The sequence below is a fragment of the Macrosteles quadrilineatus genome, unplaced genomic scaffold (genome assembly GCF_028750875.1).
Source record: "Macrosteles quadrilineatus isolate MER2022 unplaced genomic scaffold, UCM_ALF_1.0 Scaffold_4__1_contigs__length_99947679, whole genome shotgun sequence".
Classification (NCBI taxonomy): domain Eukaryota; kingdom Metazoa; phylum Arthropoda; class Insecta; order Hemiptera; family Cicadellidae; genus Macrosteles; species Macrosteles quadrilineatus.
Window position 1 is genome coordinate 35,199,293 of NW_026542597.1, and position 17,654 is coordinate 35,216,946.

Here is a 17,654-nt window from a genome sequence, read left to right on the forward strand (position 1 = left end):
TGAATGGAGGATGAAGTGGAATCCAAACCGCATTTTTTCCTTGTAATTTACAAATTGATCTAATTATCAGTACTGCAGATAGTCGTACTACTCACTAATGCGGGGAGCGAGCTGGCGTAGTGGTTAGAGCGCGGGACTTCAGTCCCTGAGGTCCCGGGTTCGATCCCCGCAAGTCACCAATGGATTTTATCCAAGTGATAGTGCCGCAACCCCTAGGTCTAGCCTGAAGTAATGTGAAAAACAATCCCAGGCTCGTGCCAAGCGTCCTAGGACAAAAAAAAAAAAAAAACTACTCACTAGTGCGGACGTTAATCCACACCAGGGAGTATTGCATCCACAGATCACGCCTATAAGTATTCACAATTTGTGAAATTCAAATAGCCACGGATGAAAATGAAAACTATACAAAAAGCCAAAATGGTAATGTACCTGAAGGAAAATATATAATAGTGATTTTAATTCATTTAACTTAGCCCAATGTACATCTTGAATTTTAAATTTCCTAGTTTTCAACTTACTGTATTGCAAGGTAACATTTAAAAGAACAAATTTATCTTCGTGGGTTTTCGAGCACATCTTTTAAGAAATATTACATATAGTCCACATATGTACATTTTAAAAAAGAAAATTCTTTATCATACACTCTTTGTTATTACCCAACACTGACAAATCAATTTCACCATTGATGTTTTTAAAATGATTATTAAAACATACTCCTGCTTCAAATGTATTTTCAATGCACACAAACTAACACGAGATCAAGACCCTCCTGTATAACACACATAGCAGTAGATTTTGTGAACCGCGATGTTAGTCCCTGACGTAATTGACGGACCACTTCTCAGGAAGGTAGGACGGAGACATTGTGTCCAGAAAGTGTTGTCTCCATCGTCTCTCCAGAGCCTCAATACCGTCCGTAGTCTTGTAGAAGTGTTGCACTACCGCCAGGCCGTGTGGTTGGTAACTTTCATTCTCCACTCTGAAACATACGAAAGTTCTAAAGATGGGTATCCTAGCTGCGGAATTCGGCTGAATTTTTTTACACCAACTTAATACACAATTTTCAAGTGGAAGCATAGGAGCTTTAGGCCTATTTTCAGATATTTAGATGGAAGAGTCTTATCACCACAGCTGGGAGGGACAGGAGTTTCCAAATGATGACCAAGATTACACATAATCTCTATTCTCTACTCATTTATAGGGGTCTGCGGGTAGTGAAATATTAGGTTCGGGTCGGGTACTGAAAAAATCACTTTGAGTCCGAGTAATTTTAGGGTCGGGCTCAAAATGACATAAATTCAATTTTCAAGTATTTTGGGTTTATATGGATATTTTAGCAAACAAATTAATGTTTCATGCCTGTCCTTAGAAATATTTTATTTGCCAGTACTTATCAATAATATAGAGATTAAACATTTTAAAACAAGTTTAAATACAAACTTAATATTTTGATATAACCTATTGCAAGTTAGTAGACCCTTACTTTACTTAATGGCAAAATAAAACCTCTGTGTCTTTAGGCTAAGTTAGGCCTGTAGGCATAGCCTACTTAAATTTGATATTGTTGCAAATTAAGACTTGTCAACCACCCTCTATTATATTTATCCCCAATAAAGGCTAACCACTTCAGAGACTTTTTGCAAATAGTGTACAGGGTGGGGCAGGGAAATATCCCTACCTTTAAGATGGTACTGTGAGTAGTGGGGGTGTGCTGGAGGAATGGGGTTAGGCTCAAATGAAGCTTTTGTTTTGGGAATTTCTAAAAATATCACTATCAGTAGTAGATATGGCTTGTTCGAGTGACCAATGTGCTTTTGCACTCGAGATGTATTTTTTTTTTTTCAAAAATCTGTCTATTGTTGCTGTGCAGCTACGATTGGCTGTCGGGTTATCGGGTGGCCTGTCGCAAAGCTGTTACAATTTGGTGTGGGTGAATTATACTAATTCCCTTACAGGTAACTCCAACCCATAATTAATTTGTCACGAACAGTTAATACACTACACTGTAACTCCCAAATCTGACAGGGCCCGACCCTGAGCCCTAACGCCAACGCTCAGCTCAGCTGAAGTATAATTCTTTTAAAAGTTAGTCTTGCTTGTCAACCGTGCAGCCTCACAGTTGTGATAATACTTATTGTAGTGTTTAATCTGACAAGAGAGGTATGAGGTATTATTAATTTTCGTAATTATTCATGCATAGATGATGCATTTCTTGCTAAGTTAAAATAGTGACTTAAAACTGTAAATCATAAACGTTGTATAATATATTTATTCACTTTATAACATATTTGACAATTTATTCTGAGTCATAAAAAACTCAAGAAATATAGAATATAAAATATGTAAACTTAACATTCCAACACCTGGGCCCTGTTTCATAAAAATACTAGAGTCCCGTATTTACCTGTCCTACTAATTTGTGTTTCATAAACGTTTTTATAACGCTAGTAAATACTAGTGTATTTTACTAGTCACGTGACCAAAACTACTAATCACGTGACCAACTTCACAAGGTAAATTTTCAAAACAAATTTCTAACCTCAATCACGGGTTTTCAAACCCTTTATAAAGGGTTTTAATTTTGTTTTCATTTGATACAAAAAGTAAATAGTTGTAGAAACGCAGTGTTTTCTTTTAATTAATAACTATATAGACACATAAGTAAAACAAACACACATTATTTATCAAACCGCTATTATTTATGTTCATCAATGAGCCCGCCGGCGCAGCGCGGATAGCGTGCATAGCGTCGCTGCAATCAACACGGTGATAGTAGTAGCCGGTTGTAGGCCTAGTTGCGGCGCTCAACAGTTGTGTGGAAGTTGATCTGTTGCTGTTGCTGCCGCATTCGCTGTGATTTGTATAGTTTTTGTTTTATTCTGACATATAAAATTAAGCTTGCTATGAGTAAAGAAAAGAAGGCTCAAATTTTGAATGTAATTAAATCGTTTAAGGACATTTTGTTTATTGGAACGGTTTCAAGTACCCTTACCTATGTTTTCAACTATTCGAATGCATAAGGATATTTGGGTTAAACACCATTTGGTGATATTCTTATTTTGAGTCTACAAACCATGAATAATAAGCCTAAACGTTTCTTGATGTAACAAATAATTGCAACGCCGTTACAAGCAATGGAGTAGGATTTCAAGTATAGTAAAACATGGCATATTCGCTACGGCAGGGCGTAGCTCAGAGTTAAGAGTTCTCGCTAGTCATGTGGCGGGTCCCTGGTTCAAATCTGTGCCACTCACTATACTTTAATTCCATTAATTAAACTTTTCCATTTTTTTACACTAAAATAACAGCTCTAATCAACATCACTTTGAATAACAAATTCTGAATACCAAAATAGATTAAAAGTAATGTTTTTATGATAAGCAGTTCAGTTCAATGCCCAAAAATCACATATAGGCCTACAAAATTGTTAGTATATCACAGGGTTTTAGCTATTTAGGGAAGCAAATAACAAGCACCTCAATAAATACAATGCAACTCCTCTTTAAATTTGTCTTACTATTATTTCCTATTAAAATGTCTTTAAATAAAACCGAGAGCCTTGGGTGTAAAATAATCTTACATGATACTTGATGTGCTGCATCGTTGACCGACAATGTCGGATAGACTGCGTTATAAAACCGATTAAATCTGATTAATGCTGCAATGTTGGATACATTTTATGCAATACGGTATGCGGTTTTAATTTGGTTTCTCTCAAAGCTTAAAAACCTTTTCTCTGTGATGGCTAAATAGTTTATATAACCATGAAATTTAACTCAAGTAAAATTAGACTAAAATTGATAACTTATATATAATTATAATTAATTCTAATAGGGCGATTGTACATACATTACAAAATTCTATTTCTCTCATTTTGTACTACGCCACATCTATTGATTGTAATTTATATCTAATAATTATCATTTTAGCACTCACAGATCTATTTTTATCTTAAATTGCAAACGTGAGCCAATTTGCACTTGCAAAAAGAACTTAATAATTCATTTTTTTAATGATGTGAGTAATGAAATATCTCTCTTTCCAAAAATACTAGTCTACTTCAAATAATACGGGTGTAGAGAGGTTGTTAGAAAATGGCAAGTATTTACCAGTGTAATTTACAAGAGTAAAACTTTATGAAACACATTGCTGTCTACACTAGTAAAAACCACTAGTAATACTAGTCCCTACACTAGTAACTAGTATTTTACACTAGTAGGTTTTTGAAACGCAGACTTGTAAAATACACTAGTATTACTAGTCCATGGACTAGTAAATACTAGACTAGTAGTTTTATGAAACAGGGCCCAGGAATAGGCCAATATAAAAAGATATTCTTGTCCCATACCAACATTCTTGGCAGTGACTGTCCAGTTGAATTTTATATACTTAATAATGAATAATGCTATAGTACGTGTAATACAGACGGTCTGCCAGCAAGCAGACGACGACGATATTGATTGTTGCCAAAAATAAGGATCGGAAGAACATTTATGTGACTAATTTAGTCATTGTATGGTGTTGAAATATGGGGTTAGGACAATTATGAGCACACAATTATTTGGGTTTAAAAATTAAAATTTTTAATAAGAGGTTACCGGATTACCCGCTTGAAATAAATTTGGGTATTACTTCTACCCGCCCGACACTTCGGGTAGTGCAAAATTACCCTATTTTCGAGTCCGGGTCGGGTACCCGCAGACCCCTAATAATTTATTAATTCCCAGAATTACTTACACACACTCAATATTAATAAGGCTTTTGAAGAATTCCTTGGTCAGCTGTTCAGAAGGGACTTGGAGTTCGTTGAGTAAAACTTGTTCCAATTCCGTTCTCCGCTGAACTGGTATAACATCACCAAAGTAATAGAGAGCCCGGGCAGCACTCCTTATTGCTCTCAGTCGCGGAACTTCTTGAGCCTGGAAACCCATAGCATTGCTTGATTTCTAGAATTTGAGGTGCCGGAACTAAAACCTACTATGTTGTGACACCTTTTCCCCCCACTAACATCCCTCTCATTCTCATTTGAGCTATGAGCACAACAAAGAGCTGTTGAATAATGCGTACTATCAGTATTTTTTTTTAAATTGCTTGGTAAAAAAAATAAAAAAATAAAATTTTCCTAAAAAGAGGTACTGGAATTCTGTTCCTTTTCCACATTGTTCCTCTCAATTAGTCAAATTAAACCCTGATCACCTTTCAACAGATGCTCTTTGACCAGACATTTGCCTGGGTCTTGTTGATTTTAAAACATTCCAATCCAATTCAACTACTGAACTAGGCAGTAGTCGGAAATCTTCAGGTTTAGAGATTCATAATAGTAACATTTTTAAGTATCCTAAAACACCCATACACAACCAACCAAAGTTATCTTAAAATAAAAAAAAATACAAAAAAATTGTTTAAACTTCTTAAAACTTTGTAAGCAACCTTAAAATTTAAAATACAAAAAAAATTTCACAAAAATAGACACTTCAGCTTAACATATTTTGTTTTTTCCCAACTAAAAAGAATGTCCCAAAATCAGTTATTTATTTACTGACTGATTTTATTTTTGGCTTAACAATAAAGCACAAACTTTATTTTGGAATGAACCCAATTTAAAGCCAAACCTTTTTGTTGTCGCCTTCGGCAAGTGGAGCACCACATTCATTTACCAATCTCTCTTTCAAATCTTGATCATGGATGTTGCTACGATTGTGGCAGTTGTAACACATGAGCAAAACGTCGTGCGAGTGATGATTCTTCATGTCATCTGAAATTTTGTAAATTAAAAAAATTTGCTTTTTGTAGGCCTACCCATAGAATTACGTTTGAATCCAAAACTCTCACTGGGCCATTAAAAACAACGTGTTTAAATCCGCTAGTATCTACATTAGAATCTGGGGCCCTGCTGTCACTGGCTGGCTCGGCGAGACTTGGGGGGGGGGGGGGGTTACGGTAGGAGAACTGACCTTAATACTGTTGTTTTCAGCTAATCATGGATCCAATTGAAACGTATACTTAAAAAATATCAGTTCTAGGTACTTGTTACTTCAGATGTACTGACATATTTGTTATGATTTAATAATAGAGTAGAATCATCCTGTCAAATTTTATAAAAAGTTTAATTTTCTAAAGTAGTAAAAATATAGTGAGGGAGCCATGCTCTAGGGGTTCCCATGAACTCTGAACCTTGGCTGACTATCCACTGCCTAACTATCTGTGATAAAGCCAGGCTGTCATAGTACCTATTCTATACTTGTTAAATGAACAGAATATTATTAAATGTTTGTAATAATAGTTTGAAATGGTCAACAAAACATCCACAATTGTTGTGGTAGCTTTGCATGAAAAAGTTCAGAGACACACTATCTAAGGATATTTTATACTGCTTACGTTCTGATTCAAGGTTGGCCTAATGTGATGATTATTCAACTGCAACTCTTACCTTGGAAGTATCTCTTGTACTCAATGGGCACAATGTTTTTTCGTCTCAGTTCCTCTCTAGTCCCGCACACAACACATCTGTTCTCCTTAGGCTTAGTGTAGTAGTGGTCAGGGTCTGTCGATCGTTTTGACGGTTCAAATTTTAATTTTAGCGTTTTTTCATCGATCACAGTAACCAGTTCCTTTTCTTTGTACCTGAAAATTATTTTAAATGAAATCAATTCATAATTAAGAGGTTGGCGACCTCTTTTACCTTGCATATGCGTCCACATGGGCCAAAGAGGACTATGTGTTAGAAAAAGCAACGGGTAAGCTGGTACAAGAGTGAACTATACAGATAAACGGTTGTGGCAAGTACCAGGATCCGAAACCACATCGCTGTCTTGGGACCGAAGTCAGAAGCGCTACAGACTGAGCTACCAACTCACCATCAGGTCGTTTTTGGACACCACAATGAGGATGGCTGCCTCATTAGTACCAATTCACATTTGCAAAAGCCCACCAACAATGTGTCTTAGATCTAGTTCAAAATATTATTTAAGAGACACTCATGAGTATGGCAGGTTGTAAAATACAGTAGACTCCCTCTTATCTGGACAACTTTTAACCAGACATTGGTTTAACCGGACCACACTCGGTAGAAGTGACATCTCTTTATCCGGATAATTTTAATCGGTTTAATCAGCCTATTCACACTGGGCCACCAGGGTGGCGACACTGGTGGCCGGTCAAAATGTGCATGGACCACCAGCTCAGCCACCAGTGCAGCTGCAGCCACAAAGCTCACATTTGGACGTCAAAGAAGCAGGTGCTTAGCGTATCATTTTTTTTTAAATTTCGAAAACATAGGATAAAACGTAGTTTTTTTGGTTCATCCGTTTTTAAGAGATAGAAGTACCAGAGGGACTTTTTTCACTCACTACCATGATCCTAGAAATAACCCAGACAAGTTTTACACTTACTCAAGAATGAGTGTTTTAAGTTTTGATGAACTTCTGGGACGTCTGAAAGATAAAATATCAGGACAATCTACGAGACTGCGGGAGAAACTGCTAACTAATTATACACCATTTATTAATAATAACACTGTGAAACCTTGACACAATGTATACATTGCAATGACAAAAAGATGTTAAGGAAATAGAGTATACATTTTTTTATATTATAAAAAACGTTTCCCCATATTTATTACCTTAACAACTTCAAAAGATTAGTAAACTACTGTGGTACACTGAGTAAAAAGCCATAGACAAATTGCCCGCTGGTAATAACCGGTGGCGCTGCCAGTCGCTCCAATGTGAACAGTCCGATAAGAAACCATGGTGCGACGTGGTGGCGCCACCGTCTTTGAAAATCGCAACCCCGAGCCACCGCATTTCTGGTCGCGCGGCCAGCTGCGCCACCAAAGCTCAGTGTGAAGATGTCCCATTTACATCAATGTTAATGTAACGTAGCCACCATGGTGTCGCCACCGGTGTCACCACCATGGTGGCCCAGTGTGAAGGGGGCCTTAACCGGACTAGATTGGCAGGGAGTGGGCAGTACTGAAACTACTGTTCTCGTGGGAAAGTTTTGAGAACAGTGATTACGTGTCTAAATACAATGCTCTCCTAATTTTAAGTCAAATACTGTATATAGTATGCATTCAAACGGTTCGTTTTAACGAGATTTTGGGGACGTTTGTTTAACCGGAAAAAACCGTTATCAGGACTGGCCTCAGTCCCGAGGAGTCCGGATAAGAGGGAGTCTACTGTACACTAATTAAGGTTCAAGACTTTGATGAGATGAATTTCTTGGGTGATTTAAAATGTTTTTGGATCTAAACCTATAGTAATTTGTTTTCCATACTGACAATCAAAAGTTTTTAATCAAGCAAAATTTCATTTCTCATGTCTCTAACAACCAGTGTGATTATGAATTTATAGCTAAACTCTTGAGTTACTATCTTGTAAATAGATATAGTAAAATTTTACCCTGAATAAACCATCCAACAGTGTTAGAAGCAAGGCCCCACTAGAAAAACAGGCCATGCTGCAGGATCCATGACGTCACATTAGTGGATAGATTCATTGATAAATTCATTGCCATATCCCATATGTTTTAGGTAAATAAGCTGGCTGTTTGTAAAATTTTAATGGCAAGAATTTAGTACAACTATCCACCACTGTGACGTAGTGTTGCACTGCCCGTGCTGCAGCATGGCCTGTTTTTCTAGTGGGGCCTTGGTTAGAAGGGGTCTTGTTTAGTTCATTTGTTTATTAATATCACAAACACATATAAAGCTAATAAATATCTTGTGAATCTTTGGAAAAAGTAATGGATTCAAGCAAAATAGAACTATAAAAGCTATAGTATTACCTGAGTACTGCCAGAGTGATCCTAAGTAATCCTTATTGATGGCGCGTTATGAGGATTATATCTTCATCTTCAGCTTCAGATCTTGCACAAGAACAACAACTATTATAAAACTATCGCTTTGAAAAGGTCGTTAAAAGTTGATTTAATGAACACAGACACATTGACATACTATATACAAATGTAGAAATTTACACAATACAAAAATGGGTATGTCTACAAAGTAAAATTTCAGAATATGTGACTGTGTGCACACAGTTACAGGATATAGTGGATATTGTGAAATTTTGTTGTAGGTCTACTCGTTTTTGTATTGTGTAAATGACTCTCAAGAATCAAGAGCTTTATTGTCATTGACCTTTTACAAGGAATAGACATAGTCAACAATAGAAATCTATATATAAATAAAATTTGAGTTTTGTCTGTACATTGCTCAGAATCATAAATTTGTAGGTTATTTTTACGTTTTATACATTAAAGAAGCCGAAACAAGTCTCATCTAAATTTCTGTCTGTCTGTCTGCAACACTCAAGATGGCATTTTACGCAATCTTCTCCAGGAAAACGAGAGTACCTATCAAGATCCAAGTCATTTTAATGTATTCACTGGATTTGCGAGAGTGTCTTTAGCCATTAAAATATGGCCTCACTACTTAGTAAATCAAATTACGGACGTTCAAAAATGCAGTTTTGTGCGATTTTTGTCAAGTTTTCATCCAATTTTTATCACATAATGATCTATGAAATAACGAACAGCTGTTCGGATCAAGATTATTTTTTCTAGCTGTCACTGATATGTTTACAAATGTTGTTTACAAATACCGCAACCATTTCCGATCACGTTTTGAAGGTAAATCAAATCCAAGTGACATTAAAAACGTTGTCTTACATAACGGATTTAATTAATCACAAGTGGAATAATATAGTGTAACCGTAAATGAAATAATTAATAACTAGGCATCATCCAGGTCAGGAACCAGAGATTCTTTGTGTGTAAAATTGTTCTTGAGTTTTGATAACCAGAAAGAAGACCTTGAATCAGTGTTGTATAGGGCTGGGAAACTTGAATTTATTAATGATCGTCACCAATAGCTTACTAACAAGGATTCCACTCATTGACGGCGCTTCAATGGCGCTTGTGTAAAGTGTAAAGTAAAAAATCACAACTGCAGTGGGTGATTGTAACAGAGGTTTACGGTTTATGGATTATGCTAAACTTGCTTTTCCGATGTGTCACTTTCTTTTCCTACTCACCGTATGATGCAATGGCCGGACCATACAGCCAATAGACCCATAGCCCATCTCTTGGGTACTTACGCCTACCCAATTATTCATAACAACAACAACCTTTTCGACGACAATCATTGATACCGGTAATTTTCCCTAGAATACACGGCCTCCCTACTTAAAAAATAAAATTACAAACGTCCAAAAACCCAGTGTTGTGTCATTTTTGTCACATTTCATTCTAATGTTAAAAGATATACGAATCATTGTTTAGAGAATAGGCCTATGTAATCTATTAAATAACAAACAGTTGTTTGTATGAGGTTGATTTTTTTTTTCCAAACTGACATCAATAATTTTACATTAAAAGTTGTTTACGAATAAAGCAATTAATGGGAAATAACTTTGATTGCCAATAATCTTTTACGAGAAAATCCAAAACCAAGAAATCAATAACTTTGGGACTTGATTAACGCATTTAATTTGTCGGACGTAATTCTTAACTGTAAACGTTGGTTTTTGGTACTGGTTCTTTTCCTTAGAACCGTTGGTAGCAGCAAGAATCATTTTTACGTACCAACACATCACTGTAATTTACAAATTAGTTGTCGTTGATGTTCACCTTAATTATACAGTCGTATTATAAGCCGTACTCAATTTAATTGATGTCTTAACTGTATAAGTTTTGCTTTTTCTGTCTGGATTCAAAATTTTAGTTTATGCTAAGAAAATGATAACTCATTTAAGTAAAACATTTGTTTAGCAAACCATCATGAATTGTTAATGATTTACGTTGTTTATGTATCAATAGTTTGTGGCCTATTTTGGTAATTTTTATTATAAATTACCAATCGAAATTGTCTATAGTACTTCATTTCATATAGTAAGACACCATTTCGACAGCATTTCGGGCCATTTCCGGTCCAAGTAATATACTAATTTTATATGTACTTTGTTATGCTTAAAACGTAGCAAATTCCCTAAATAAGTTCTGTATTTTTGTGTGTATGTCTGTTGGTAACGCATTTATGTCCTAATTTCTCATTGTCACGAAAAGGGCAAGAGCACCTTGATAATTAATATGTCAACCCGAATAAAGTGTTAAATGGTGAGGTTGAGGTAGTACTTTAAATACTTTGAACCATTGTGGGAAGTAACTTTCAACTATAGGCCTACCTTAGGGCTATGGCTTATAGATCTAGGCCTAAAAAATTTTTTTAGTTTAATCATTGGATTTAACATATGGACTAACACGATCCGGGTGACATTTAATTGCGAAGCATGTGTTTTGGCTTGAAACTGTCAGATACTGTATTTGCGAAGGTTTATATATAATAGTTTTGCCAGCATATCTAAAAATATGCAACCCAACTGCTGTTCTTAATATAAGAAGATTTCAACTGACTACTTTAAGATCCCCGTGCGTAGAACGGGCACACAGCTAGTAAAAACTAAAGCTATAAAAATCAGTGGGTTCTAAATTAAAAATTAATGTTAACATCAGAAACTAAATACTCTGTTATACAGTAATATGGATTTTTGATGAGCCACTCAAACATTTTAGACTTAAACCTATTAAAAGAAACCTGTTTTGCTGCCAGACCTAATTTATTTGTATATAGTGTATGTTTCGCTGTTCCTTAAACTTTTGACGATCCTTTTGAAGCAACAGTTTTATTAATAGTTGTTCTTGTGTCAGATCTGAAAGTGAGGAATTAGTCCTCGAAACGTGTCACCCATAAGGTGTACATAGGATCACACTGGCGGTACTCAGGTAATTTTATACCTTTTATAGTTTGCATCAGTGATTCAGAGACAAAACATTAAAACAACTTAAATACAAATTTGGACATTTAAAGGTTCAAACTGGAAACATTACCAGTCAGCTTTAGCCTGGCTGATGGTACTGAGCACCTGACTGTCTGGAGCCAGCAGCAGTATGTTGCTGTAGTGCTCTTGCTGAAGCATCATGCTGTAATGTCTCTTGCTGACCTTCGTCTGACCAGACCCTGGCTTGTTGCGTCTGGCACTCGCTGTCCCTCCCCCCTCCCCATTACCTCTCGGCTTGTCCTTGAAGTTATCACCAACATACGGAGTCCAAAGCTCTAGGGTGTGTTGCCAAAACTCCTCTTTGCTCCAGAACATTCTTTTCCATAAACTAAACTTCTTGCAGATCTGAAAACATAAATGAATAGTTACTTGGCTAAAGGTAGTTTTGCTAGAGGTAGTTCTCAAATTTTTCGTGAGAGATTAATAAAATATACTTCTTTTATGATTTTAGTTTTCACTGTTTTAATTACATGATGCAGTTCTTCGTCTTTTTTTACACGTTTGCTACTGAAATAGTACAAAATTTGTCGCATATATGCGATGGCTGGTTTCTACCCATAGACTGACGTTGCATATTTGCAATGGTGTTCCAATGTTATCAAAACGCATATATCTTTGTAACGGTCTATTTGAAGGCACTGAATTCTCTGCAGTGGTCTACAGAGATGTCTGTCGCACAACTGCGTCGCTTGGTCTGTGGATATGATGATTACTGATTAGTGACGTCATATGATAGTTGGAAAAACTGTTCTTTACTTTGCTTTATACCACTGTATGTATGTATGCTGCATTATCCTATGTAGCTTTTATATGTGTTCAATTATAAAAAGTTCTTGAAGAATCTGTGTTTTTTGTACAAAGGAGTAGTGTACTGATATAAAGTAGGAGCAGGTACCAGGAACCACGACATCGCTGCCTTGCGTCCGACCTATAATCCTAGCACAACAAGTTTGTCTAATGCCTCCATCCCTATAAGGCATATCTATTTTCCATTCAGCTAAGCCTACCATTCCAAAAATATTTTAACTATTAAATGGAAGAAGTCGATTACTTACAGCTTTATTGTTCAACTTGTTGAATATATCGACAGCAACGCAAGCATCAGCACTAGCATACTCTATCTGCCTTGCAGTTAGACTTTCTGCCTCCCAATCGCTACAACTCACTCGCCAATCCTTGTCTAGTTTTACACCCAACAAGTCTTGGGCAAGTCTCGACAGTCCTTTTGGGTCTACATCAACCTGTAACATTCCAATCTCTGATTAGTTTAACTGTAGTGTCACTGTTAATTGTAAAACTACAGAGCAATTTAGTGGGCATCATATTAATATTCACACCAAAGCTAGTATATATAAAGTGGGGAGACGAAGCTATGATGGATAAAATTAGGAAGGAGATACATTGGACGCTCAAAGCATGTTGACCAACGATGAAGTGGACAAGCAGGATGGGACGAAGTAGGAAAAGTTAAGTTAGGAGAGAAGATTGTAAAAGTTAAGCTTGACTTTAAAGTGAGAAAAGTTTGGTATGTGGGAAGAATCAAGCAATGCAAGGGGTTTGCCAGTACAGAACCAGAACAGAGCTGCACTGCTAATTTGTTAAGAGGCAGTACCAATTCGCAAACCTAAGACATTTCCCCCTTTTACACTACTGACTCACACTTGTATTACCTTTACACACCCCCCCCCCCCCTCCACAGGTGACAGACTAGAAAGGTTCACTAGCCTATATTACGTAGTAGAAATCAGACAAATTGTAAACAAAATCATTCTTCCACTGTTTTTCAATGAATTTTCTATATTAATTAAAATTAGTACAGAACCAGAACAGAGCTGCACTGCTAATTTGTTAAGAGGCAGTACCAATTCGCAAACCTAAGACATTTCCCCTTTTTACACTACTGACTCACACTTGTATTACCTTTACACACCCCCCCTCCACAGGTGACAGACTAGAAAGGTTCACTAGCCTATATTACGTAGTAGAAATCAGACAAATTGTAAACAAAATCATTCTTCCACTGTTTTTAGTTACCTGTTTTGCTAGGTGTCGCAGGTCTAGACAGCTTACGCACTTCACGCCGTAGTCAGCATACAGATACCTAGCATCCGCTATCACTGCCACTCCTACTTTTAAAATGGTTCTGTCCTCCAGCAGTTCCTAAACAATCGTTAAAGAGAATTATACATTTAGGCTAAAATAGATTTAGTATTTTAGCACGTTCAGTACTAATAATTTAAGTATTGCGACCCAAAAATGCAAAAGAATTGTAATGTAATAACTAACTTTAAAATGATGTCAGTGTATCAAAAATGATTGTCTCAGTGTCGATTTTGGCTGAAATTGGTGACGTGACTTCTGGGGCAGGAATTTCCGTCCTTAGGTAGGCCTACTTAATGCCAGTCCTTGTCCAACCCCTAACTATTTTTCAGCCCCACATGCTCACAGTCACACAGGAAATTGTTTTTAAATGTATTCAATAGTTCTTATAGCCTAACATCAATATTTATTTGTATAAAAAATATATTTTAAATCCCCCACCACCATTATATAAAGTCTTTTAGTGTTCAAAAATTTTAATCTCAAAAGATGTTTTTTGTAAGGAAATAACCAAAACTATAGGCCTAACTAAATAATTATTAATATTATAAGAGTACAAAGCCAACAAACCGCACAATATAGTTGACAGAAACATGAAGCACCAAAAAAGATCGGAATCGCCGACACAACGTGCGTGGCTAAGCTGACATTGGAGCAAGGTTGTTGGCATTGGAGAAGGACGACATTTCCCGCCCCGCACCCCTAAACGTGTTAAGAATGGAAGAAGGTCCCAAAGCCCCCTGACAAGGAGAAGGGACAGGACACTGAGATTAGCTGATAGACCCCTTAAGATGAATTCTAGGTCTACACAAAGGGGCAATCAGAATACTAATAAAGAAATATAGAATGTAACTTAATTAACTAAATAAAGTGAGATCCTGAATAAAGCTGATCCCAAGCATGTGGATTCTGGACCCAGATTTGTCAATAGTTCATTTATTCATGATAGGACGACATGAGATAGGCCTATAAACAAGATCACAATTTTAACCATTCCTTAAAATAAACATGAACAAATACTAATGGCATTATATTAAAATAATGTACTAAAAGTTTGTAAACTTGCAGTCACTAAAATATATTTTTTATGTATATAGTTTTCACATAGACCTACCTTACCTCAAGATCTCTTGGGATATCATTTAAAGAAGAGAGACGAAAAAGGGAACAAAAGCCATCGGGGGCTGCAAGTTGTAGAAGTGCTACTCTATGTCTCCGTTTTCCTGTAGAAACCCACTCACAGTCCATTCCCAGTATCCACATCTGCTTCTCATTTATCTTTCTGGAAAATGAAAGCAAATAGGTGTATAAGTTATCAAGGTTTTGAAATATTTTACAAGCATCCCAGGACTGGATATTTCTTTGGCTTGAAGTTTCTATAAAGACCCAACTTACAGTAGCCTACATTGATGGTGTTTCATGGTTTTAGGTACAAACCAGCAAGTCTGCATTCCCGCTAAGTTTTTAAATATTAAACTTAACCTTCTTGCTTGACCTTCTTGACTGGTCTTACCTCTTTTGGACAAGGGGATTTAAAGGGGAATAGCAGACCTACTTCACTTCTTACCTTACTGAATGCCGAGACTGCACATGAACGTGACAAGATAACAACAGTCGATTTATAGTGCTCTCCGTAACACCTTAAAAGTTAGACCGCTAAACCATTGATCTGGCTCAATGGCGTATCAGATACTGGTCAATCTAATGCAGTAGAATAATAGTGAAATTTATAGCTAAAGCTTTCTTCTGCGTTATCAGCTTTTCAGGTATGGTTGTCAGCCTTTTAAGTTTTTGGTTGTAGCCTATTCCTGAATAAAGTGTAAGTGGTTAAGCATTTGGGGCTTGAAGGGTCAAGGCATATTAAAAAGAAAATGACACCGACGTTAGGGAAAGGGGGCGCCTCTAAAATTAAGAAAAGGTTAGGTACAGTATTATTCTCAACTTGTGTTTGCCTATCCTGCACTTTTAACAACATATGCCTACCTATATTTCTTGGCTTTGCAGTATTAAGGTATGAACAAGTAGGAATGGTGATTATTTATTTAGTAAAACTTTGAAGGCAATTAATGCTTACATAGCATATGGGTTCACTTACCTTCTTAAGGTTTCCACTCCAATTTTAACCTCTGATACTGAAGAAACTATTACGGGTTCATGTTTTGGTTTATATACTTCAAATGTTTTAATCCCTCTCAGTTTCCAAAAGAGTTTCCTCATACAACTTTTAATGGTAGGAAATTTGTAAATAGTGCAAATAACCCCGACGGCAATGACAGCACCTTTAAGATGATAAAATGTAGGCCTAATCCTAATCAAACTGTTAGTTAGTACTGAATTCATAGTTTTGAGTCATTTAAATGAAAATTATTATACTTGGTGTCAGGTTTACTGATAATTGCAACAAAAGTTTTCTTGATGTTAGTGTCAAAATGGAATGATATTGTTAAGTTACAGCGGAATATGTGCTATCTTCATTTTTACAATTAATTAATTTAGATTAGGAATTTACTTCTCTAGGTTATGTTTACGATCACATAGCCAACACAGAATCAGAATACAGAACACACACACACAACAACAATCGAACAATCCCAGTCGACCCAGTCTCCACCATTTCTCCTAACAGTCCAAACGTCATAAACGTCTCAAAATATTTTTTTCTGCTAGCTACTTGGCTGGCGGTAAATTATATCACATGAAGCTTCTATGCTATCATATTGAATTTATCATAATGATCACTATATTTAACCTGAATTGCAAAACCACTTTTTAAAGATTTATTCTCTTTAAACGACTGTTCAACCGTCAATTAATTGAATTATAAATAAGTTAGCAATGCACACTTTTAGCATTTAATCATCGGCCTGTGTTTGCTAATTATTCAGAAAATAGATGGATATTGAAACACAAGCACAGTTAGTTAGTCTTTTGGATTGAAACACATTAAACTCCCAAGTCCCAAATCTATGTTACTGATTACTTTTAACATACTCAATAGTTATAGACTCCTGTTTGTATTTGTATCAGCCTGTTATAAATGTATTTGTGTATATCATTGAAATTCTGACTCCATCAATCCCTTTTAAGTAAAATATGAAGATGCGGTAATAAGGTAATAACTTGACAATAGTACCAATTCAGTACAGGGTAGAGGTATTTGATACATTCAATTACACAGTCATCATGTATTATACCACAGTCTTTTAACAAGTCTTTAATAATACAATGTTATTCTGAAAATCGAAGCTTCATGGAATCAAACTAAGCCCCCAACATTTTTGCAGCATAACAGGTTGTGTCGAATGGAATCGGAATGGCAATTTCTTGTGTTCCTGTTGCCATGGTTACCGACTATAACAAAACAAGAAAATAGTTTATAACCTGTTTTTATGTCAACATCAACCTAGTGATGATCCACAGTTTGTTTAGTGTCTTGTTTGCAATTACATCAAAACAAAAAACGTTTTTATTGGTGATTTTACCCTCGGTAAAAAGTAAGTTTGGGAGTTGGCTTAACACGAATTTAAGGTTATGAATTGAACCAGTGCTGCTAAATATGAGTCATAGCCAAAATGTTAAGGAGGCTATATTAAAAGGATTAAAGGACAGTATCTATCCTGGACCAAGTGCCTTACCAACCAACAAAAACTGTGGAGTGTGTCCAAATTCCCAATTGAATATTGAAAATGAATTAGTAGTGTCAAAGCAGTTGTC

General features: G+C 36.1%; 1 protein-coding gene across 2 annotated transcripts; it reads right to left on the reverse strand.

The window, feature by feature from the left end:
- Positions 1-313: 313 nt before the first annotated feature.
- LOC128993499 (exonuclease 3'-5' domain-containing protein 2-like) lies at positions 314-16,489 on the reverse strand. Of its 2 annotated transcripts, XM_054417451.1 has the most exons (10): positions 16,450-16,489; positions 16,036-16,219; positions 15,060-15,222; positions 13,875-14,000; positions 12,896-13,081; positions 11,890-12,185; positions 6,431-6,624; positions 5,613-5,755; positions 4,738-4,919; positions 314-979 (listed from the first exon to the last, which is right to left on the reverse strand). In XM_054417451.1, exons 2-10 carry the CDS (start codon positions 16,155-16,157, stop codon positions 811-813), a joined length of 1,581 nt encoding a protein of 526 aa, XP_054273426.1. In that variant the 5' UTR covers positions 16,158-16,219; positions 16,450-16,489; the 3' UTR covers positions 314-810. The 2 variants fall into 2 exon arrangements, with proteins under 2 accessions (XP_054273426.1, XP_054273425.1); XM_054417450.1 differs by having other exon boundaries at positions 315-979; positions 16,036-16,481.
- Between the last annotated feature and the right edge of the window lie 1,165 nt (positions 16,490-17,654).